Below are 24,956 nucleotides of genomic sequence, written 5' to 3'. Positions count from 1 at the left end.
TGGAGTCCCTCCTTGGTGAGGAAAGAATGAGAGAATTGGGATATTTAGCCTGGAGAAGAGAAAGCACCAGGGAAACCTTACTGAGGCCACTCAGTACCTGAAGGGGTACAAGACACCTGTAGAAAGACTGCTTACAAGGACAAGGGGGAATGGCTTCAGACTGAAAAAGGGGATGTTTAGATTGGATATTAGGAAGAAATTCTTCACTGTGAGGGTGGGAAGGCGCTGGTACAGGTTACCCAGAGAAGCTGTGGCTGCCCCATCCCAGGAAGTGTTCAAGGCCAGGTTGGATGGGTCTGTCTTTGAGCAACCTGGTCTACTGGAAGGTGCCCCTGCCCTGGGCAGCTGGTCGGAACAAGATGATATTTAAGGTCCCTTCCAACCCAAACCATTCTATGATTCTATGATTGTGAAGGCCTCTGACAGACCCTGGTAAAGAACTCTACAGCTCTGACACAGTTTGTGAACATCACTGGCCTGACACGGCCTGAGCAGAGGCATTTCTTTCAGACCATTCTTAGGAGATGCCTACCTCAAGAACTGCCTAATGCAGATGATGCCTGTTTTTCTTTACTGAATGGCTGTACAAACTACCTCCTGAGCATGAAGACATTTAACAAGAGCCACAAACACTCATTCTGTGCAGTTCTTGTCCTGTAGAGCAAAAAGAGAAAGTACCTGGAGAGACAATTTTTGATTCAACCTACTATTGGGAAAACTGAATTTGGAGCTGAACTTCACAAACTTTGCAAGGAGTTATGTACTGTTGTTTTTCTGAAATTATGGCTAAATGTGAAAAGTGTGGAGTTTAGCAATCTCTGTTCCAAGAAAATGTACTGGAGAACATGTCCCTATTTTTATCTATGTAAGTAAAAATATTCCAGGAGACATTAAACTTGACTATAGAATTTCTTGTACAAACAGGGCATGCAGAACATGAACTTAATAACATTTTAGAAAAAAGCAACACCGGACTTATGAAAATAAGAAAATTCATTTTAAAAGAAAAAAGAATTGAAGAAGACATAACAATTGCAGGCACTATAAGTTAAGGCAATCATGAAGCTCTTACATTCTTGTCCAAAATACTTGTTAAATGGGATCATGAAACCTGAGAACTTTTTAATGCACCTGAACTCAAAGCCAGATGTCTAGAAACCAGAATACAAGCTCCACCTGTGAACTGTGGAAACTGTATCATCAACAGTAGTGATTGAAACTATAAGCATGGAACTCAGTGGGGGTGCCAAGGAACATTAAGACAAAAAGGAGTACTAAAGGACTTTGATATTTGACCAGGCAAAATGGCAATCAAAGACAGAAATACCACCATAAACAGCCTTGGTGTTATGAGCAACCATATATATTCCAGTGGAGGAATCTTTGAGGAGTACTGAAAAATTAGAGGAACACAGAGGGGAGACCCTAAAATGAATTTCAGGCTGGAAGAAACTTACAGCAAGAGGCCTTCTGTGCCTCTCTCATCAAAAGAAGAAGCTGGGAGGTAAACTTGACTATTCCATACAAGTATATTCACAGAGGGAAATTTCCAGGGATTAGAGAGAGTGCTTTTGCATCCAACAAAACAAAGCAGTACAAAATCTACCATTAGGACCTGAAGCAATAGGAAAATTTTGTTTTTGAAAGTGAGAGTCATCAAATATTGAAACAAGCTGCCAAGAATAGCAACAGAATCACCATTTTCCCCTTTGTATCAACATCAGATGCCTTTGTCTTGGACAAATTCACATTACAGACTTATACCACGTAACAGGATTCAGGGTCAGTGTTCTAGTGAACTCTTCCTACCTCAAGGTATAAATCTAGAGTCAGTGTGGCTATTCCTAGTGCATTCTGGAAAGGATATAATAGTATCTGCTCATGCTTCAGGGCTTTCATCAGTCTTTTTAAAGGATCAGGATAAGGATCTTCAAGGAAAGAGTTTCCTAAATCTGCAGGTTCCTGAGCTACTTGTTCTATATTTTCATTAAGTATCAGTAGTGTAGACCCTGCCTCCTCGTGCTTAATTTGTCTTTTTCACGGTCTTTTTGGCTACTTCTTTAGACATGTCCCTAGCTGATAGCAGCTTACTGGGTTATGTCTGGAAGACTTCTCACTCCTACAATATTATCCAAGATTCACAGCTTGTTTCTGTAGGTCTTCCTCTGCAGTCCAGGGTTAGCTAATGAATACCTTGATTGTGGCATTCATGAGAGATGATTTACATTTTTTCATTAAAATTGTCACTGGAAGTCCAGTCTTCCCATGCTAAAATATTTGAAGCCACTGCCAACATCATACAGGGCTGATATTAATTAGAGTAGAAGATGACAGCACTTGGAAAATGACCTTTAACAAGTGCTTGTTCTTTAGTTAGACTAGGTCATTACTAGAGATTACCAAGCATTTTCAATAAAACTGGAATCTCTGACTCCTCTTCAGCCTTAAATTTGAACAATGAAAAGTAGTGGAGATTCTTCCTCTACCACTGCCACTAGCCAGTCCCACCATAGCAGACAGCTGGTGACCCCTGTTTATCATTTGCTCCGAGCAGCAGGAGCAGGAAGGTGCTGAGCTTCATTTTGTCTCTCACAAGCAGAGCCTTTCCTTTGCTGCACAGAATCAGGCTTGGGAAGACTGAAGACAACCATCCCTAGCACAATGCCTTTTATCGTCAACACACAGGTTGTGGAAAAGGGAAGAAAAGTGAGCTTTCAGTCTGTGTTGTCACAGGCAGCAGCCATGTCTGAAACATAGGCAGAGAAAACTTTAAGGAGCTGCACAACTGCACATTATCCTTGGGCAGTACCTTCCTTGCACCACAGCTTCACTCCGGGGCAGTGAGACTGCAGCTGGCTGTGATCTGCCCTCCTCGATGCCATGGTTCATTCTAGTTTCTTCTAGGTGCTGTCCACCTTACAACATTGGAGTATCAGAGTGTGCTACTGGAAAAAAATCCATTTAGAGACAGTCTTTGTGCTCACACTTCAGTCACACCAGGTCCCATGGAGCTGAGGACAAAGCTGCAAGTATGGCATACACCATACAGAAAAAAGGGCAGTGGGGGCAGTCACTCTGTTCCAGCAGTTCTGGACAAGATGGGGTGAGTGAAACAAAAATCTCCCACCCAGCTTCTCTGTTCAGAGAGCAGGGCTTCCCACCACGCTCCACTGCTAGTGGTCTCCATCAAATCCTGCAACTTGCTCCTCTCTGTGCGAGCCATTAAATGAAGGTTCTGGGCATAAACCGTGCTGAGAAATTATGCTGCAGTTTAAGGGAGTCGGAACAGAAGGCCTGCTTAGGAAGCAGTTTGAAATTATTGAGAGTAGCACTTCACATTTCCACAGCAGAAGCCTTTATAGGCTGGAAGTCTCAAACGTTGATCACTTCCAATTGAACTACTTATAAAAAATGTGCACTGCTGGAATATTTTAAATGACTGTGTGCAGTGTGTACTGACTGAACATTAGGGGCTTCAATTAAATAACAGTTCAGAACATAATGAACTGAAAAATTTCACACTCTCTAAAGTGAGATAAGTATGAAGTGAAGAAGAGAGAATTAAGAAATAGTGCTCTGAAAGTGGCACTAGCTAGTGCCTGATGAGATTCAGGCAGAAACACAACAGAACATTTTGTGAATTAGGGTGTTATGTTTTGCTGGGCTTTTTTGGTTTTTTTCCCAGATCCCTCAGAGAGCACAGGAAATGGCCAGGTCCCTTTTTTTAACAAAGGGTGACAGTACTTGTGCTGAAATTGGGGATGCACATTCTCTGTGTGAGCCTGGCTGGGTCATGTCTGAAGTGAGGCACTTCTGGAGACACAGTTGGTCCGCTGCTCCCTGCTGTGGGCTCAGTGGATAATCTGGAGCCCAAGTCCAAGGTTCTGGCCTGATATTTAGCTAACACCAAGTCCTTCTGCAGTTCTTGCATTTACTAATGAAATAATGTTCTCCTGTGACCCATCTGAACCAGACAGATACAGCACAACATTTGAAAATGCTTGTATGCAGCTATGGAGAATGATGCAGCCAAGACTGTCCATGTTGTCCATTTTCTCTGAATGTCAATTAATGGAGAAAAAGGAGGAGCAAAGGTAGAGATCCTGCACCACAGCATGAGGCACTTGCTCCAGAATGCTGCAGCATGCTTTACAAAAGGCAAAACTGACACTCAGAGTGCCAACACACTGCATTTTGGTAACTGCTGACTTCAAACTAGGGCTATTCTCCCTTTGTTCCTTGGCTGGCTCATTAGCTTTGGAGGCAAATCCCTTTACAGACTTCCATGATCTCTACAGCACACTTACTTGGTTTGAAATGGAACAAAATGAGATCTCATTCCAGTAAGCACCGTATTTATCCCATTACCAGAAAGGGCACGGGTGTCTTTAGAGATCTTGCAAATACGAAAGATGTTTAAAAAAACCAACAAACATAAAAACCAGGAGAATTGACACACTTCAGATTTTTAGGCTTATTAGGTTTAACATTTCTATGTTTGAGGTTTTAACTGACTCATTACTATTGTTCTGTCTGTATTATTTCCTAGCAACCTTTCAAACATCTTGGTGGCACCTGCTCCAGGCATGTCCTCCTTCATTTTTTAACTGATGAGATCCTATAGCCAAACTCCAGCTGACCAAAGCAGCTGTACTCTCTAGGAGCCCAAGAAGGCTGAAGATGACAGACAGCCATATCAACCTCTACCAAGGCTGATATATCACTTACATTTGACTTGAAACTAGATCAAAAAGGTCCAAAAGCTGAAAAGTAAGTGGATTTTATTTAGTGGCTACTTCAAATCGTAGAGAGTTAACTCAGTTTGCCAGCAAGCGTTCATGGGGATATTAATAATCAGGTGGGAGTCAGGAGCCTGCATTTATTCCAGTTTACCTGACATAAACCCAGCATATGAAAAAACTGAACAGACTACAAAAAGCATTTATAAGCATATGTGGTAAGCTAAATGATTTAGGAGTTCTATAAAAATTGTAAGTATTCTCTGATCTTCAAGAAAAGGTTGTCAAATAAAATAAAATAGGAGGGAAACTTATGCACATTTCCTCAAGCTCCATATTGCCAAACTGATGAGTCTGTTATCAAAGACTTGGTCTGACTGGTCTTTTGAGGAATGTAGGAAATCCAGCCCAGACCACTGAACTTTCATTCTGTCATGCATAGAAAAAGCATCAAAAGCAATGCAAAAATCTTGCTCCTTAGACAACCACATAATTATTTGCCCATGTAATAAGTTTCTACCTTCCCCCCTCAATCTAAATATGCTTGTAATCTTAGGACTGAGGGCTAATTGTCACCTTAGTCTATTTCCTTTAACAGAAATCTGAAGCACTGAGACCAATGCTTAGCCTTTTCAGACTCCTCCTGAGTGGTGGGTTTCTTGTTTTGTTTGCCATAGCATGAAGTGCCAGTGGTCAACTACGTTTCATTGGGTCAGTTGGGGGCTCTCTGCCTTTCAGAGTCCCTTTGGTCCTCCTATGTAAAGGAGGATGAATGGGACAGCAGCTGGACCAAACAGCAACTTTCAAATTCAGCTTCAAGTTTGTTCTTCAATTTGCAACAAAATTCATTCTTGACCATTTGTAGCAGAGGACAAAAAGCTATTAAGATACTGATCTCTTCAAATCTTTGACTTCAACATTTCAAAGAAAAGAGTTGAAGTCATAGAATCATACAAGCTTATAGTCTTAAAAGGTAATTTCAAACCCATAGCAGAGGTTTTAAATTTAAGTTGCTTTTATGAACAAGGCATAGATTTCTCCTGACTCTCACGACTAACCATGAACTGTGATTAGGGCTGTCTCCACATGGATTTTCTATTGGCAACATAAGAGCACATGAAGCAGGTCTGTCCCTAAAGCAGGGCACTACCTGGCTGGCGATTTTAATGGGACTCAGCAATCTCTGAGCTTTCCATAATTTTGCCAGATTTGAAGATGACCAGCAAATTCTTAACACCTGACACTTAAGTAACATATGAAATGCTTACACAACATGTAGGGAAATGCAGAGATCATGGGTTTTTTCATTAACAAATCAGCCTTGAAACATCAAAATAGGATGTTTTGACAGATCAAATGTTTTCAGTTTTGTACATGAGGAAGACATGCTAAATCTCACCCTTTCCTGCAGATTTGTGAAGTTTAGACTAACACACCCATGAGAGAACATTTTTGTCAGTAAACCAGCTATGGCTTTCCCTAAACATCTTTTCTTACTTCATATATCTGTATCACAACTACTCATTACCTTAAAGAGTCATTAAAGGCTCTCTCATATAGAAGTTCCACCTGGACTTCATTGTCTGTATTTGACTCTTTACATCTTCTTGGAAATGGGATGTTTCTCAGTATTTTCCAAGTTAACACTTTATTTGTATTTGCCACCACTGAGCAAGCTCAGGGAAGATGCCAGATCAGAGCAGGTACAATTACACCCAGTGGATCCCAGTGTGCCCTTGGAGGAGGCTTAGCACTGCTGTTACAGCAATACTTTCTGCCCTCAATCCATAGCTAGGGAGAAAAAATCCCAGTGCTTAATGATCTTCTATTCCTAAAGAGGAAGTGCTTATTTTAGTAAACATTTGTTCTAAACAAGTACCAGGCCCATCTCTTTTCCTCTTTCTAGAAACAATCTTGTAGTTTGTTCACAAAACTATTTCAGATGAACTTAAAAATGTAACCATGTCTTGTGACCACAACTACAGATTCAGGCTCTGCCACCCTCTTGCAGCCCCTTCTTCATGCCAGAAAACATAATAATGCTTCTTCATCTCAGAAAAATACTGCAAAAATTCAGCTTTGTGAGTGCTGCAAGGCATTTAGAAACCATTGGGAGAAAACGTGCCATGAAAGTGAATGTCTTCACTGCGGGATGCAAATATATGTTAAGCAATAAAATTCTACTTCCTAAATAGGCTTGTCTTGCTTTGATATTCAAGGATATGAAAAAAAAAACCACACATTACTTCTCATTTAATCCTGCCAAGATACAAAACTTGCCTATTTTTATACAGTTGCCCAATATGGATGACAAAAATAGCTTTCTTAATAAAGAGAAAGAAAATACTAGCTAATTTCTCCTGATGCAAAGGCATGAGGTCCACCTCAAGACTGCACATCATTTTAGGCTGAAATTCTACCTGTCGAACCTCATTTTGCTGAGGAAAAATGCTGCTGCTTCTTGAAACTCAGCTTAAGATAACTGAATTTTTCTGTCAGAGGATATTACTACTCCCAAAAGTAAAATCCGAAGAGAAGATTAATATGCTTTGCTGAGAGTAAGCTTGATAACTATCATTGTGCTGTGTATTTGCTTCTCGCAGCAGATGATATTTGATCACTTGAAATGATTACTTAGATTTAACTGAGAATATTTTGAATCAAGTGGCTCTAAATCGTCTGTCCCACAAGTATTGCTACCAGCTAGTGAGCGTTTAGCCAGCATTAGCACAGGTTAATAACTCCTCTCAAAGGGAGAAAGGGCAGGGAGTACCTCAAGAGTGTGCGTGTGCGCGTAAAAACCTCTGGAGATGAGGCAAGAGTTCTTAAAGCAACAGCTAGATCTCTCCTGTGAAAAATAAGCCACATCATGCCAAACTGTGTTGCATTTTAAACTCAAAAGCCACACGTTTTTTCCGGGGGAAATAATTTCATCTAATCCTGAGCGATGATATTTGAATATGAATGTTGTGCAATTACATTGGTGCACATGTTAATAGTGCTGGACAGTTTGTACCCTTGTACTTGAAGTGAGCCTGTTCAGCAGCAAAGGACTGAGAATTTGTGAAAATGATACCACCATTTCTTAGGTTTGGGTAGCAGTACTTGTACTACTTAATGAAAAAATTATACAGGAAACACTATTATTTTCATTCCACAGCTTCTTGTCATTTGAAAGATTTGTGTGTCATTCCTGCATTGAAGTGTTCAGCACCGACCTGTAAACTGCTGCTGTAATATTCCAAAAGGACTCACTTAGTCAATACCTAAAAACTTCAAAAATGAATGTGCAAAATAGGTTTTCAAACATAACTCAGTGCTGGCATAATGCTAAAGGTACAATGATTTTATTAACACAACAAATGACTACTTCTGATTCATCTGCAGACACTTCTTCAATGAATGATACAATTTAAATTAATAAATATGCTTTTTGGCAGATACTTTTCAGAGATTTCAAAAATGTTAACGTAATTTTTAAGTGATAGCTTAAGAGACACAACATGCCAATGTAGCCTTCAGGATGCCACTACACAGAAACAAGGGTTTATTTTTACCTAACTTGTGGCTCATTAAATCCAGGAATTATTAAGGAAACCAAAACTAGGTTTTGGTCATCTGAAAACACCACCACCATTTCCTTACTCACTTTGCTTGTTTATGCCTTTCAGCTGTGGTTTGATGCTGCTTTACAGCTGTGGGAAAAATCACATTTGTACGTGAAAAAAATTAAAGGGACAAATACTGGATTTGCCTAATTTAGAACCTTAGGTAGAGTAAGTTAACAGGGACATAGGTGAAAATTACTTTAAACAACTTACTGTGATGCACACTTTTCTATTTAATTTACCTGTAGTCTGATCTATGCTACTCCTCTTATTTCAAATCCATAGCAGTTCTGGTCCTTTTGTTACTAACCATTCAATAGTATCTTGACAGCAGAACTACATCTTCGCTCTCATTTAATAACTATTTATCATTCTGTATCTGCCCATTTTCAAGAAGGAATAAAGTTAAGTGTTCCAGAAATTGGAAAAAATTGAAACTTGACCTTTATTAAGTGGGTTAATTGTCACAATCTCAGCATGTACAAAATTAATGACCAAAAAGTGGAACTTCAGAGTTTCAGAAGACTAGGTTAATGTCCAAAAAAGCCTAAACTCTGACCTTCTTGACATATGCCAAAAGAAACAGCCACCCTAATAAATTACTACCTGTGTGCAATTATAATAAACCATTCCTAGCATCCAATCACTTGAATTAATTGCTGCAAGGCAGTGGGACTTGCAGATATTCAAGGCAATCTAAAAATTCCTTTGCAGTTCATCGGAGGCTGTTTGTGCATGCCTGCTTCAGCGTGGAGATTCAGTTTTAAGGCACATTATTCATACCTTTGGACCACAAATCTGTATACAAGCCCACTTACTAGTGCTGAAATTAGGAGCCTTGGCTGAGGTATTAACATTACTGACAGCGGTGAACCAGTGTGGAATAAAGCAAAGGGAATGGAATTTCCCTTAACCCATATCATAAAGCAGTTGCTGGATGAAGGACACCTACACAGTTTCCAAATTTCAGCCTTACATAGGAGGAACAGGCAACTTCTGTGAACACAACGAACCACAGCATATTTAAATCAAACAGCATTTGCAAAAAGAAAGCTAAAAGGAAGAAAGAAATACTCCATTTGCATGGGTCCAAGGTAGCAGTACAATGTGAAATCTACTGACTCCCACAGCACCATGTCAAACACTGAAGAATTGGCCAACAGGACAGCCCACACTTCTCCATGGATAGAAATGCATCTAGGGAACAGGTAGGTTGCCCCAGCTGAACACAAAGCAAGAGAGTACCTGGTCAGTAACGTGTGCAAGTAAAACAAGGCTGCAAGCTGGAATGAAGTTACTCTTGGTGTTTGCCATGCATGGGATGTTACAGGGAAACTTGCTTTTTGCCCCTGTTAATCCTATTCAAAGGACAAATGATTTGTGTGTTCAGAGCTGGCAAGTTGGCCCATTTTTAAAAACAGTAAACTTAAATAAAATACCACTGTTTAAGTTCAATTATCTAGTTCCACTGGCATTTGAATCTGTGCTTAAGTAATGGTGATTCAGTTGGGAAATCAACATTACTCACATGTGCAAGATTCTATTCCCTATACTCATGCAGATTTTAAGCACCTTTCTGAAAAAGCAAGGTCAAGTCTCAAAGGGCTACAGATCTGTTTCACTCTAATTCACATTAAGGTGCTCAAAGGCACAAGATGTGGTGGTCAGCATCAGCTATTTTGCCATGTCTGAATTGGATTTAATCGGAAAATGATTGTCTGGTTTCTCCAGATTGGGAAGACAGAAGACTCAGGTTCAAAAGCTTCTTCTGTGCTTGATCAACACTAAATAATAAAATACTCCTATAGACAAAAAAATCATGTGGATGCAGGTCCCTAATTCTAGACACATTGTTTCAGGTGACCGATCTGAATACAACATTTTCTCCTATCCCCATACGGCTCTCTGTGGCTTTATCCAGTCCTTCCATGCTGGATTTGTAAAGCATTTCCTTAATCCCTAGTACTGAGCAGGTGCCCCACAGTGGCAGAGGAGCAGTTAATGGACAATTGTGACTCCAACCCAGGCTCCCTGAGGTTACCCCAGCACTGCACCAACAACAAGGCAGCAGCCACTTACATCTGCTCTTCGCTGCCGGTTCAATACATTACAACAGGCTGTGATCCCTTTGTGTTCACCTGTTCCTAGGGATAGTGAAGCCCTAGACTAATTCTAAAATTTCACAGTAATTACAGAACTAATTGGAGACGATTTTGAACACTCACTGAAATAATTCCTGAACTTCCTATTCTTCATAACAGCAACCCTTGCCTCCCAGACAAACTTAACTGTTGTTCACTTGCCCAGCTCCGAGCTAACTTAATCTTCCAAGATTAAAAATGACACCAGCTCCAGAAACCAGGACCATTTGTGGTTTTCTTTTTTCTTAATTATGGACTGAGGGTTTTTTTTTTTAATTTTAACTGAAAAATCCTCCACATGGTTTCCAAACTTGCGGCATTTGTTAGGAAATAGACGTAGAACCCGTAAAATGCTAAGAAAGCTCTTCTAACCGTGAGTCACCAATTTATGCACAGCATGCAGTGCATGCAAAGAAGGAAACACAATAGAATATTAAATATAGGATGGTAATTACGTGAAAATCATGTGGTCATATCTGACTTCAACAAGGATCAGTTAAAAATCTTCTAGAGGAAGAGGGATGGGTATTGCTTCATCAGATAGATTTGGTAGGGCAATGTTTTTACTGAAGACTCCTGTTTGGAACAGAGTACAAGCAATAGCTGGACTGACTTTCAGTCCATAAAATCAGGAAAGAGGAGCAGATTTTGGGACCACCTTTTGCTTGTCTGATTGAAATACTTCAAATGATGTTTCTTAATTACTTCACACGCCTTTCTATAAAACAAGGGAGATAGAAGGGACAGCAGTAGATACTACATACTGTTTTTAAACATGTGAACTAGAGAAGATTTTGTAACCTAAATCTCCCAGAATACTTTTGAATCATATGAGTTTCATAACTCCATGATGATCATTCCTCTCTAAAGGCAAATCAGCCTTAAGAAGGCAGTTAGTGTTGAGTTGCACAGATTTTCTGTACATATCACCTTATAATGATGTATGAGGCAAAGAATACTTATTCTAGCCAAGAACAAAAACCATCTCACCCTCCCCAGTCAGAAGGCTCTCATTTCTCCTTCACTCATGACAGCACTTAAGCTACTGTTGCATTTACACTTTAAAAACATTTCTCAGGCTGGTGGTTGTTGCTCAATTTTGTATATTTGACTTTATCAACAAGGAAATATGGACATCACCTCATGGCACAGACCCAAACTAGTTACAGGTTGTTAGGGAAATGATTCATCAGTAGGTAGGTTCATGTAAAATTCAAAAGGCTTTTTTTCCCCTGTTTTGCTTTTGGAGAATAGTCCGAGAAATGCAAGTGATGTCTTTCTTACAGGAATACTTTAGATAGCTAAACAGAAGCAAGATTTGGCATTTAGCCTGGGATTAGTGTGAACAGCCTCTTAACCAAACATTATGAAGAAAGTTAACTTTAAAATGCTTTGAAAGGTCTGTTTTCATGACAGATGGTAATAAGGGCTCATCAGTGCCAATTTTTTTTGTTTCCACCTCAGTTTTCAAAAGCTTAAGTTTTAGGTTAGTGCTTCTGAAGGGACTATTACATGCACAGAGGAAAAATGCAAATTACAAAATTAGATTACTCACTATTTTTATTGTGTGTAACATATTTTTCTAAATAACACTAACAGATGAAGAGTAAGAATTTGACCATGCACTCAATAGAACACTTTCCCTTTCTTTTACTAGAATCCCTTTTTTTTTTTTCCCCAGCTATTTGTCCTTTGATCTTTTTCTGTACACCTGGACAGATATTCCTCTCCCCACAGACCCCAAAAGATACAGCAGTCAGTAGCAGGTAGAGGTTTTGTTTGTATAATACACTCACTAGTGAAGACATGGTAGAACTATATTTTATTCAAGAAAACCCACACATTCTGCCCTGTGGTGACCACAGGCTTTGCTAAGCCATAGATATTAGCAAACACTGGAACAAAATACAGTGTATCAGATTGAATCCAAGCATTTAAATTCTGAATTACAGTTATAATTTTCAGGGAAGGCTAGTTTCAGAATTGCATCATAGTATCTAGTACAATGTTGTGCAATGTAAGTGGCAGAAACAGAAATGGAGTATTGGTCCTAATAAAACCCAAAATGTAATGACTCTTGTATGACATTTAAATAGTCAAGACAACAATTCATAACATTCTACCAAAGGCAGCATATAGTTACAAAAATACTGGTCCAGCATCTTGTTAGTGATGAAGCAATATCCAAGGTGCAATGGCAACGTGCCATTCTTAGTGAAATATTCTTTAAAAAACTATTTTTTCTATTTTCCCCACACTGATACTAGCTGAACACTAGAATTCTACAACAACCTGAAAGTCACTACTTAAATGTGTATTGCACCAAAGATTGATGCAAAAACACATTTTCCAGGTTGCAGTATAAAAGAAGCAAAGTCTAATAAAACTATGAATGTGCCAAAAGACATTTTACTGCAACTGATCTTATATGAGCAGTTTGCAACCTCTACTGAGCTTTAAACAACTGTCCAAGCTTTCCATTCTATCCATTATCATGAACTTAAGGATACAAAAGTAAAAGACAAAGTCCTTAATACTGAGAACAGAATTAAATCACTTTATACTCCTCTCAATTGATCCACAAAATAAAAATATCCTGTCCTCCTCTCCTCCTAATACCCCGGTAATTTCAAGGTCAAGCCATGGAATCACCCTTACTCTGATATTGCACAGTGCTAGGATTGTATTGTTTCCACCTAGAAGTTAAAACATGTACTATGAGGGTGACCAAAACTGCTGGTGACAGTAGACCTGCTTAACTTGTGGAGGTACCCCAAGAAATGTGCATCAGATGAAGACACAATCTAAATGGCAAAAAGTACTGCAGACTTGGCTGTGGTTTGGACTTGGGCCAAGAATACATAAGCCTGCTTGCCACTTCCTTTGACGAAGCAGGATCAATTAATATCTTAACCAAAAGACAAAGTTGAGTAAGATCAGGTAACCATGTGACATTCAATGTTACATTCAACAACCCAGAAATGAAGGAGTAGCAGACAGGAATATTAATAATATTTTCCTTTTAATAATGATTTAGTCAAAAGTGTAGCTTTGAAAATCTCTAGCTAGTTGTGAAAACCTGAAAAAGCTGGGAAGCAACCTCACTTTGATCAGTTTAAAGCTGTGGTTTGGCCTATCTGCTTTCAAAATCTCCAGTAGCTCTGCCAATCTTGTAAATAAAAACTACTGCCTGGAAATAAAAAGTAGTCAGCCTTTAAAAGTTCGTGAACGTTGTGTTGTAGCAGCCTAACTCTGACTGAAGAAGAAAGATATTTTATACAGTAAACAAAAGACAGTAAACTGAAATCTTCAGAGATCACTTTAAGTGTATACAATTTGGATTCCCATTGACATTTAAAACTACCAATCATAAGGTTGCCACCTTACCTTTTTCTGGACTGGCACACCTGATTTTAAACAGGTTTTCCTCCAGTCTCCCAAGTTTCTTATCCTCTCATTCAGTTTTCTGCTGTACTGCTCCCCTACCTTCATGCTGAATACCGAGTCAGTCCTGCCTTCTGCTTTTCTTGGCAGGAGGCAGAGCAAGCTTTTAATTTCGGTAGTCAGAGTGACAGAACAACAAACGCACAGCAGATAGAAGAGCTTAATTCTTCCTCAGGAAGAAAATACATTTGGTTCAACAAAGGGCTGCAAAATCTTCCAAAGGCACCTCTTTCCCCAGTTTTCGCCTGAAAGCAAGATGGCAATCTTAATTGAAAAGGGATGCTAAATCTTTTAAATAACTTAAAAATTCATTTTTATATAAAGCAGCAAAACCATTTTTCTCTGCAGAAAGAGAAATGTTAACAAAGAAACACACCAACATAAATGCACTCTTCATAAACTTCAGCTAGTTTAGTTTCACAAGAAAGTAAAATTTTAGGACTATTCTTTAACCTCATCAGTACTTTCTGAAGAAGATTCTTTGGCATCTTCAGTCCCTCTGTTGCTTTTCTCTTTACTAAGATTTTCACTTTCTGATTTGGTCCCATTAAATAAAGAGTTTTCACCATTTACAAACCCATTCTCTGTGACTTCAGCATCAATGGCTTCATCAATCTTTAAGTCCCCTTGCTCTTCCACATCTTCTAGGTTTCTCAAGACAATAGGGAGTTTAGAGTCTGCCACAGTGTTCTCCAACAAGGCAATATTGTTCTCTTCGTACTTCGGAAGCGGAGCTCCATCTGCTATTTGTTTGGTATAATACTCTCTGCTGGCAGCTGCGCTCTTCACTGCCTTCTCCAGGATCTCTTTTTCACCTAAGCGCAATTTGATGGCCATGACCGCATGTGGAGTGAGGTCATGAGTCTCCAAGAAGGACTTATCAACCTGTTAGAAAAGAAAAAGCAAGTCTGTTAGTAACACCCAACACTACGGACATGAGGGTGTCTGCAAGGAGTCCCAGTGAAATTTGTCATGAAATCATAAAAAAGCCCAGCATTTCTGCACATAAATCAGTCTGCATGACAAGCAAAGTCAGGTTATTTCACAAATATATGCAGCATGTAGGTTCACTTATACATTTGCAATAGGAGCACATTTCTTTGCAGTCTGGAGAATGCAACTAATAGACAACAAGTTGAAACTGATTCCCCATTTTATTTGCAGAGAAAAAAGCAGGTAGTCTCTACTTGGAGAATCAAAGGAAAAATACATTAACAAAATTACATTAACAAAATTTTCTTTTTTGAAATCTTATTTGATTTTCCTTAGACAATGCAGAACTGTTTCTGCACTTAAAAAGTACAGAATGAATTATGTACTAACATTCAGATTGAAGTTTGCAAAGACAAGATGAACGACGAAGTATCTTTTGCTACCATCACAACACACAGAAGAATTCAGACATTTAAATTACACATAATGATAATATTACCTCCACAGTTGTTTTATAGGTTTTCAAAAGAAGGGATGCTCTGGCTTCCAGGAATGTCCAAAGTTTAACTTCATTGTCCCAGCTAACAGGAAATTCAGTGTTCCCCAGAGTGAAAATTTTGTCAATCGCATGCTCACCTATCAAGTGCTCCTTCAGCTCTTCTGCAATAAGTATAAAACCAATCTGTTAAAAAACAATCTCATCATTCACTTTGTCAGTTGACAAACTGCAGAAAGATTTATTTTCAATCGTATATCTTTGAGCAGCTAGCAAAAAATAACCCTCTCCTCAAATAAGAATTATCAGATATGCTGCTTATTTCTAGGATTTGCCTGAAAGAGACAACTGGAAGTCTTGAGGTCAGCAGAAAATGGGCCTTCTCACCACTTGGAAATAAAGATACTTAGATACCACAGCCTCTCATACACAGCGTAAATCTGTGACAGTGAAACAGAATGCTTTGTAAAATCATTCATAAACAAAAGGGAGTAAATTTTTAAAGAGTTCAGTGAACTTTTTGAGAAAAAAAGGAATAGGCCAGAGAGTGTGCAAATAGCAGTGGAATTATTTTTCCTATTGTTTTGGTAATCTTTTTCAGTAGCAGAAACTTCCTACAGGTGGTCAGAAAAGACATCCATCAAAACTCAAACAGAGTTTGAGCAGAAACAGAGCAGAAAGCATTTAATCAGCTCCTTGATATTACGTAATTTTTTTTGTTAAACTTTTAATTAATAAATTTGAATACGGCAAAGCAGTTATCACAAATTTCACTAAGAGCTTCCATGTGGTTTCTCAAAAAAGTTTTCTTAAACAGTATTTAAGACATAAATAAACTGAGCACAATCATATACCAGATATGTGCAATTAAAACATTCACTAGCTCTATTTTCCTCTCCAAGCCATAATTAACTCCCTCATCAGCATCCTAAAATTTTCTTCCCTTGAATTTACTTCCCAGAAGTATCAAGCAGTTGGAATAGATGGTAGTTGTAGGTCCACTCCAACTGAACTATTCTGGTATGTTCTAACTTCTTAGTAAGTGCTAAAAGATGGATGACAGGAGGAAGTGAAGGCATGACACTAAGTTACACTGTTTTTATTAAAGAAAGCAAATAGACCACATGCAAAAACTCAACTACTTCTGTGCTCCTACTGGCACAAAAAATCCACATCGTCTGCACAGTATTCCTAACTGTAAGGGAATTCTCTCACTGTTATGACAAACTGCCACATCCATAACCTTCAAAACTGCATCTAACCAGCAAGAAGCTATTATGAACATTTAATGAGAAGTTTCAGATGCACAAATAAGGTGAATATTTATTAAATGCACAGGTATTTTGCCCCACAAAAAAAAAATAACAGAAGAGAAGCACTAGAAAGACAGTCTGAAAATACAGAACTTTTAGATTACCAATTACCAAAATAATGAAAACACTTAACTTTGAAATGTCTCTTCCATATTTCCTCTGTATACAGTACAGAATATTCCAATTTCATACTTAAACAATTCCACAGTGACAGCTAAAATGCTGTGATTTTAAGCATGTAAACCCCTAGGTCTTACATGATCTTGTTCTGCAAACTATTTTGAAACCTAAGAACCACAGGTCAAACTCCAAAGCTCACTCACTCACAAGAGTCTGGGAGATTAAAAGAAATAAAAAATTGCATCATCTCATGCTCTCAGAGTTACTGAAATATTCCCTCAGATGACATGGCCAAAGATTCGGGTTCTCAGTAGCTTACAGATTCCTTTTTAACTTAAATTCCTCAACTTTTCTGATCTTCTATCTTAATGTTTATATAAAATGTCTATCACATTCCTGCATTAACAAGAAAACCAATCAAAAATCCCCACAACAAGACAATCATAAATTAGGTCATCTTCATAAAACATCCTACCTTCACTCATACAAAACACTCGAAGGAAAGCCAAGAGCTGGGCAGAGATTGCAGGCTCAGTGGAGTGCAAGGCAAAAACACTTGAACTAATAAAAGAGACAATCAAACAACAGTAAATGCAAGTTCAATTGTTGTATCTTTGAACTTATTTCAACATAAAGGTGTACTGCTACAAAAGTAACTTTAAAATACTTAAGTAATATTAGCTCAAACTGAAAAGCTTCCCTAACCTGTATCTGAAAAGAACAATTATCTGTACAATTTTACACTTAAAATTATTTTATACAGCTTTCATAATAAATTCATGAAAATGCAATGTTTCATGTCTGCTGCTCCTAATAGTACTCTCTGGACTGAAAAGACTAAAGGAAAATGCTGTGATTCACATACTGAGCATTGTAGTATGTCTGCAAGGGATAGGAAAGAAAGAAAACCCACAGATTGCTTCAAATTAATCCTTGCTCTGTTTTTGTTCAAATGGTTATTAAAGCAAAGGCTTTTTTCCTTATATATGGTTCAAATTAGATGATAATATAGCTCAGAGAACTTCTGTAAATATTATTACAATAACTTTAATTTGCTATACAAACAGGAGCAATATTACACCTAGAAAACTATCACAGAAGAGCTTCATATATGCTCTACTGGACACTGTATACTTTGGAAATATTTTTAAAAACCCACGGCATTGTGTTTTACTTACGTTGGGATACCAGCACGAGCTAAGACCTCTGCCTTCATAGCATACAGCCTGTCACTTTTACTCACGCCAAGCTTTATTTTCACTCTGTCATGTGAATTATTATCAAAGAAAAAACCACTGTGGATCACAAATTCAGCGTTTGACCGAGTGCCATAAAAAATGTAAATCTAGAAGGATGAAAAGAGAAGTGAAGGGACAGGAAAAAAGCTTAAGATCAGCTCAAAAAACTGACATAATTTGAAAGTTATTTTGCAAAAGAATTACTATTCTGAGTACAAGGTATATTTAGTTATATGAAGAAACATGCTTTGTTTTCTGGTATTGACTCAAATGCTGTATATAACGTGGCAATTACACTTTAGAGGTAGATGTAAATGTATCCATGTAACAGGGACTTTGAAAGGCGAGAAGAAATTCTTGTTCTGTACTTTAAAATAAAAACATTTTGGTTTCTCACACTGTCATAAAGTACCAGCATATGGAAATAAGCTTTCAAAGGCTTTTTAAAGGCTAAAAAAAATAGAGACAAGGAGGGCCCATTAAAAGAAATTGTGTTTCTGGAGTCATTTTTCCCAACCAAATGTCCACTCAAAACTATACTGCTGATAGATCAACTTTGCTTTCATTTTAATGTTATCTTAAGATATGGATATACTACAGTACATCATACAGAGAGATCTGAGCTGTATTGAGCCAGTATTTATTTTTGTTTTACTCTGAACTCTTTTATATAAAGCATATAGTTACTTTAATTCACATTTCAAAAGAAGTTCCTAAATATAACCTGCGGAATGTATTTAATTCAGGGCTCGGCTGTATGAAATGCATGGGACTAGAGGTCAGAGTAGCAATTGTATTCTCCCACATCAAGAAGATATTTTCCCATTTGTGTTTGATAACAGAATTGTCAATCAGAAAAAAAAGTTCCAGCAGTTACAGAATTCCCTTCAGAACCTCAGTGTACAGCCGTGGTCTGGATGCCTGCAAGCTTCCATTCCTCTCTAGCTGACAGACACAGTGCTCTCTAAAGGGCTCAGTAACAGCAATGATGCCATTTACTTTCTTTGTTTTCAATTTTATATTAGGACTATTTATCCTAAGGACTAAATGCTTAAGTATGATATTGAATTATAGTAAACATCATACTATATCACACTCTCATGATGAACAGGTGACCTGCCTACATATATTAAGGCAGTGGGTAAGAAGAGAGTTGCTCACCCTCTCAAGTTTTAAAACTACTGTGATAGATCTCATAAACTAAAAGTCACATATCATGTGTACATTACACAGTATGCTCTTACACCCCAAGACTGCTCTACAAAAAATCCAATTAAACAGAATGAGAATTGCTTTATTTCAGGCCAGTGTTTGACAGACTCTGTGGACTTCCACTGCCTCACACCTTTTAGTAGTAAAAGCATGGATCATACACTCTTCCTGCTGAAACTGTAAGAAATAACATCTGCATGGTATATTAAAGGACTGAAGCATTATATAATTACAGTGCTTTAAAGATGTCACTAACAGTTAAAGTTTGCACAGAAATTTTTAAAAATCCTGATAAATAGCAGACAAAGTGAAACTACTAAAATAAAATTGAAATATAGGAACCCTCTATAATTGAAATGGAGAGAGCAACCAGAACAGCTATATGACACATCCATTGCCAGCTGTGGAAAATTATAAATTGGATCACTTCTGGAAAAACTGTGGACCCCTTTTAACTCATCACACCACTATTGGAAAAAACAGAAAATATTTGACTACCATAACAAATTCTGAGAGCAAAAATATACAATCACTGTAAACTCCAGCATAGCAATGAGGATAAATACACTTCTGGAAAGATGTACTCAAAAAAGAAAAAATTTCAGACACTTCTTCGTTAAAAAAAGATAACGATACGTAAGAAAAATTAAAATCAAAATATTATCAATTGTAAGACTGGCAAAATAATACAGTAAAAGTAATAACTCAGAGGCTGAGTTACAAAACATTTCAGGATGTTTCCTAGACAAAGGCTTTGTCTGGCCATGCTGACTGCACTTCCACAGGCAGTAGTCAGTAAAGGAGTGCTGCTCCACTTGAGGGTTTAGGCTGGCTGCTGACACAGCACAGGGGATTCCTACACTCCTGGAAACACTGCCTTCAATGCATCACTAGTTTGGACACTCCGTTTTGGTTTTGAGCAGTTCTGATCAAAATACTGGATTCTGAACTGTTCCATGCATCTTTGCAAAACTCTCCTGCAGTCTCAGGATGAAGAAGTAAAAGCACGCATGCCTGTGTGAAAGGGAGGGAGTATGTTTTTAGGGCCTTTCTCATTTCCACTAAACATTGCAATGACAGCAGCATGGGTTAAAATGACTGGCAACCGTACTGTATTTCACCTCTTTTATACGAATGAAGACTAACAAGAAACATAAGCCAACAAACACCACTGTTAAAAAAGACTCTACAATCTACTACTGTAGACATAACTAAAAAATATTTATCTTTGGTCCTTTGGGTATAGCCTTTTACTAAGCTCTTCCAAAATACCAAACTTGGTGACTGTGTATGGACACTTACCAATGATTAAATATTTCAACTAGTTCTCTAAAATATGAGGAATAAAACTCTCCTCCAGTTGGGGTCTACCAAGTGATAGAAAATATTCTGAAAAATGTACATGTATTTAGTTTGGTAGCATTTTCACTCAAAATTAGCTCAGCGTAATAAAATTCAAATGTAGCAGGGTTTCATCCACACCACTGTTAATGAAATTTTCTAGCGAGTCACCAAGAGTCCACAGAACTTTATGAAACAACAATAATGTAGATAACTCTTCACACTACCTGTTCTCCAGCCTTGAAATCTTGAAGTGCTACACATTCACACCGGTCATCTTCTAAATTGTAGCCTGTAGTGATCTATCCAGGAAAAGAGTGACAAAAGCACCTTTAGCATTTTATATTTCTCTCTCCCACCACTGACAAATTTTCCTATTGGAAATAAACATTAACAATAGGAATTGCATACATTTCTTTCTCAGCACAATAGAATATAGCTGATAGTGATCGCTCTCCAATTCCTGAGCAATCTCTTTTTAAAAAAATTTTTACAATAAAGAAATCTAACAGAGGAAATAACCTACCTGAAGGGAACAGAAGGCTCTGAGAAAAGTACCTTCCATAGACAACAAAGTGCCATGCTAAAGCCAGCGGTTTATTATAAAGTTCTAGAGCTTTCAGTCACTCCCATGAGGCCCAAGGGAGCACAGCACTGACAGCTCTATATGCTGTGCTTTATCCTTCAACTGCCAACACATTTTTGATTTCTCAATGAAAAAGGATTAGATAACTGTGGATCTTTAGGGGATACAATCTTCAGAGAATTATAATTTACTTGAAAATAATCCCCTTATCTAAAAGTTAAGTAATACTCTTAAAATGCTAAAAGGATTTTTGTGATGGTAGCAGGCAATGGAAGATGATAAACCCTCTTGACAAACCTGTACTTCCCCAAAAACAATTACTAAACTGTAACGGGGTCACACTAACAAGTAAAGCTATCCTAAAAATGTAATATTTTTACCAAGTGACAAACAGCATGTTCTTGAATAGTATTACCAGAGATGCAGCCACAGGATGGAACATAAGCTGCTGAAAAATCAGAAAGCAACTTTTATGGGAGGTAGTCTGAGTTCAGTACTGACAGAGGTAACTTATGGAAAAACATGTTCTGGGCCTAAGGAAAAACCTAAAAGAAGCCAAAGATTCTCTCTCAGCCTTTGAAAATGAAAACATTTTTTTGTTAGCTGACTGACATGAGTTGCAGTATACCCTGATTCTCATCTTGGATGCAGCTTGTCCAAAGACAGAATTCCTCAGATTATTTCAAAAGCTTGGTTGACGGCTTATACATTAATAGTTTTGCACTGCTTGCATCATTAAATGTGCATTTGTTGAAAACAGCTGAAACAGTGCTTTCAAATGGAGCAAATCCAAAATGTCAGCCCCAAGAACAGGCAGCCTGGCCCTGCAGACACTTGCAGAAACCTCCCTGTGCAGATGCCACAACTGCAGGTCTATTAACGGGTTTGTGGCATGTAGAGATCAGTAAAGAACACGAGAGCCATGCAACACAGCCTACTGAGAAACACAGGCTGCAGTACTCGAACACGGAAATTCCTCTGCATTCTCTAACGTGAACCACACAATTTAAATTAAGATCTTGGGTTTAGAAAGTTATCCTACCCTGAATGCTAGTGGATGACAAATCTACCTTCCTAGTTCAAATAGAGTCATCTTCTAAAAAATTGTACCTTTCATCCAAAAAAAAGGAACTCTTGACCTGTCCTGAAATTTTCTTAGTGTGTAAACTCAATGAAATAGTTCTGGATGTGAAAAGTCCACACCAATCCCTAGAAAAGCTGGTGGAACAGGATGGTTTCACAGACTGGGGAAATTCCAGTATTTTAAGAGGAGAATTCTGTCAGCTTAAGCATGCCTCACTAGAGTACTGATCCTTCTTTTAATTCTTTATTTTTGCTTAAAAAAAACCCCCAAAACAACACACAAAACTGAGTAGCACTTCTGAAAGACTTTTCTATAAAGCATAATGGAATGCTAGACTCCTGTTTCCTCTTTCTTTTAATAGCAGTCACATAAGAGAATTAACAGGGTGTTTACTTCTCTTCCCACATGATAGCTGACAAATTGCATCCCTTCAGTTTTATTTCTGAAGCAGACTGATACATGAATTTCAAGTTGTGTATAAAGCATGCAATAGTCTGCTTGGTCAGTGATTAAGGATGGACCCAGCCCAACAGGCAGAATGTAGCTTATTCAAAGCTCTGTCAGAACTGGTAATCAACCTCTGACTGTCAAAATACAATCCCACTAAAGAATAACAATGAGAAATGCATGAAGACAACCATTTTGAAATAGTTTTTAGAGGCAGGTTGATCTAATTAATAGTGTCAGAAGCAAGAAAAAGCTGGATGGACCTAGCTCCAGTTAAAATCCAAAGAGCATTTTATTATCTAGCTCATGGAAAGGGGTCCTGTGGAATAAAGCAAGAACAGGGATATATATGGTAGCTGACTGACTTGAGAAGTATTTTAGCACTACATTTGGAATAAACTAGACAGGGGTGCACTCAATGCCATCTTTTGTTTCTTACTTTCCTGCAATGAGTAACAATTCCCTTCATGTATTTTAAAGGGATTGTGCTATGATTAGAGCAGAACCCACCCTGATCTCACTCTACAATAATACAAACTACAGTACAGGCAGCTTACAGTTATCTTAGCAGTCACCCCCCCTCCATTTCTAATAGTACAAGGCAACTAGCACACAACAGAAATAGCTTTATAGTAGCTTTTCTTAGCCCATTACTAATATTACAGTTTTCTATCCTTCCTGAATTTATATCCATTTAAATTACTTTCTGTAGAAATACGAAATAAATGACCAAAACCTTTACATATATACAAAATATTTAAGTTCAGCACAACCACCTTTGCCCTTTAGGATATACTTCAGCATAAAAAAGTGTTTCCAATCCTGATATACTACTGCATTAGGCGGTTTGGCTCCAGAGGTTGGCTCCATATCAAACCCATTGCTAAACAGCATAATAAAAATAAAAATTACTTTATCAATTTAAATAGAAGTTTGAATGAGTAAAACAACATAAATAGCTGCTCTTTTAATATACGCTACTTAAATTTTCCCCTCACAGAACCTTGATTCTCTTCCTCTTTACTCTAATCCCAACTTTGAAGGCATTCATTAAGAGTTGTCTAATGAATACAGACAAGTCTCTGCGAAAGCATCTGAAAGAGATGCCCAGCAGGAAAAGGGTACAGGAAGTACTGACGCTTGCAGCTATGACTTATATTACAAAAATACACATTTCTGAATTTTAAGCAATTTTCTTTATACTGAAGACTCTCATATGAACTTTATTGCTAAATCAAAGCTGTGAGATTGCATAACAAATAGGGAAAGGCAAGAATCACTGTTAAAGAACAACACGTAATCACCTTGAAATAAGGAAAAATAAATAAATAATAAACCCCAAACACTTGCAACTTCGTAGCCTAGCCTACCGTGCTGTAATTGATACAGTCATAGTAACACTAAATTAGCTAAATGTCAAGTGAAAAACAACTTGCTTTACAGTTTGTTCATTTAAAATAGACTTTTTTTATACCAACAGCACTAACACATACTGCTGTCCTAACACTCAGGTCAACCCTCTCACAAAAGAATCAGATCACTTGAATAGTATGGTCATATCCAGTGCTGACAATAAATAATATTATCTACTGGAAACACAAGTAAGGGGTATGACTTTTGAAGCATACATGAGTATGACTAAGTAACACTGATAAACCAGCCTCTCTGGGTTTCCATTTCCTCATCTCAGCATTAACTAGTCTGTTAATGAAATCAGAAATCATCCCTTGAACGAGCGCACGTAAGCCAAAGTGTCAGCAGGTCTGACTTTCTATATACATATGTCACCTTTTAAATGTTTAATATGCCCTAAAGTAGTATTTTTGCATTTTGTTTCTTTGATGTAGTAACAGATGTACTGTTTTTGTTGAACTCGGCTTTGTTCTTGTTGTTGCTGTCTCTATAACAAGGCTCTTTGGGCACAGTTAGGAGAGCAGGCAGTATTTCTTAGTTGCAAATCTCTAACCACTTTCCCTAGTGGTAGCTACAAGAGGCAACCTCCACCAGTGCCCGCTTTCTGTTCTCAGAACAAATCTGTCCAGTGCTGTGCATCTTTTTCAGCCCATGAGAAACAAAGCTCCATGTCAGGAGACTATTCAGACTTGTCTGGACAAAACATTTCATGTAAATGAAAACTTTCAAAAGTACATTATATGCACATAAGACATAACTTTACACAAGTATCCAATCACTTGTAAAGTGTTCTCTAGATGAAGAAAGCTCTCCCTGAAAAGCTATCATAAGATATTTGAGA

At 37.9% G+C, this 24,956-nt stretch overlaps 1 protein-coding gene across 2 annotated transcripts in view; it reads right to left on the bottom strand.

Annotated features, from left to right (window-relative positions):
• Positions 1-12,287: 12,287 nt before the first annotated feature.
• SETD3 (SET domain containing 3, actin histidine methyltransferase) overlaps positions 12,288-24,956 on the bottom strand; it is a 62,162-nt gene continuing 49,493 nt past the window's right edge. Inside the window, exons 10-14 of one of the 2 annotated variants that reach the window (XM_032112709.1) lie at positions 20,813-20,887; positions 17,973-18,139; positions 17,270-17,355; positions 15,365-15,525; positions 12,288-14,817 (exon numbers count right to left, since the gene is read on the bottom strand). In XM_032112709.1, coding sequence (XP_031968600.1) covers positions 14,374-14,817; positions 15,365-15,525; positions 17,270-17,355; positions 17,973-18,139; positions 20,813-20,887 — 933 coding nt within the window. In that variant the 3' untranslated portion in view covers positions 12,288-14,373. The remainder of the gene's footprint in view (positions 14,818-15,364; positions 15,526-17,269; positions 17,356-17,972; positions 18,140-20,812; positions 20,888-24,956) is intronic. The other variant, XM_032112710.1, reaches the window with a different exon arrangement.

This window comes from Corvus moneduloides, chromosome 6 (genome assembly GCF_009650955.1).
Source record: "Corvus moneduloides isolate bCorMon1 chromosome 6, bCorMon1.pri, whole genome shotgun sequence".
Taxonomy (NCBI): domain Eukaryota; kingdom Metazoa; phylum Chordata; class Aves; order Passeriformes; family Corvidae; genus Corvus; species Corvus moneduloides.
Note: the sequence above shows the minus strand (reverse complement) of the source record. Positions and strands in the feature narration are given on the sequence as shown.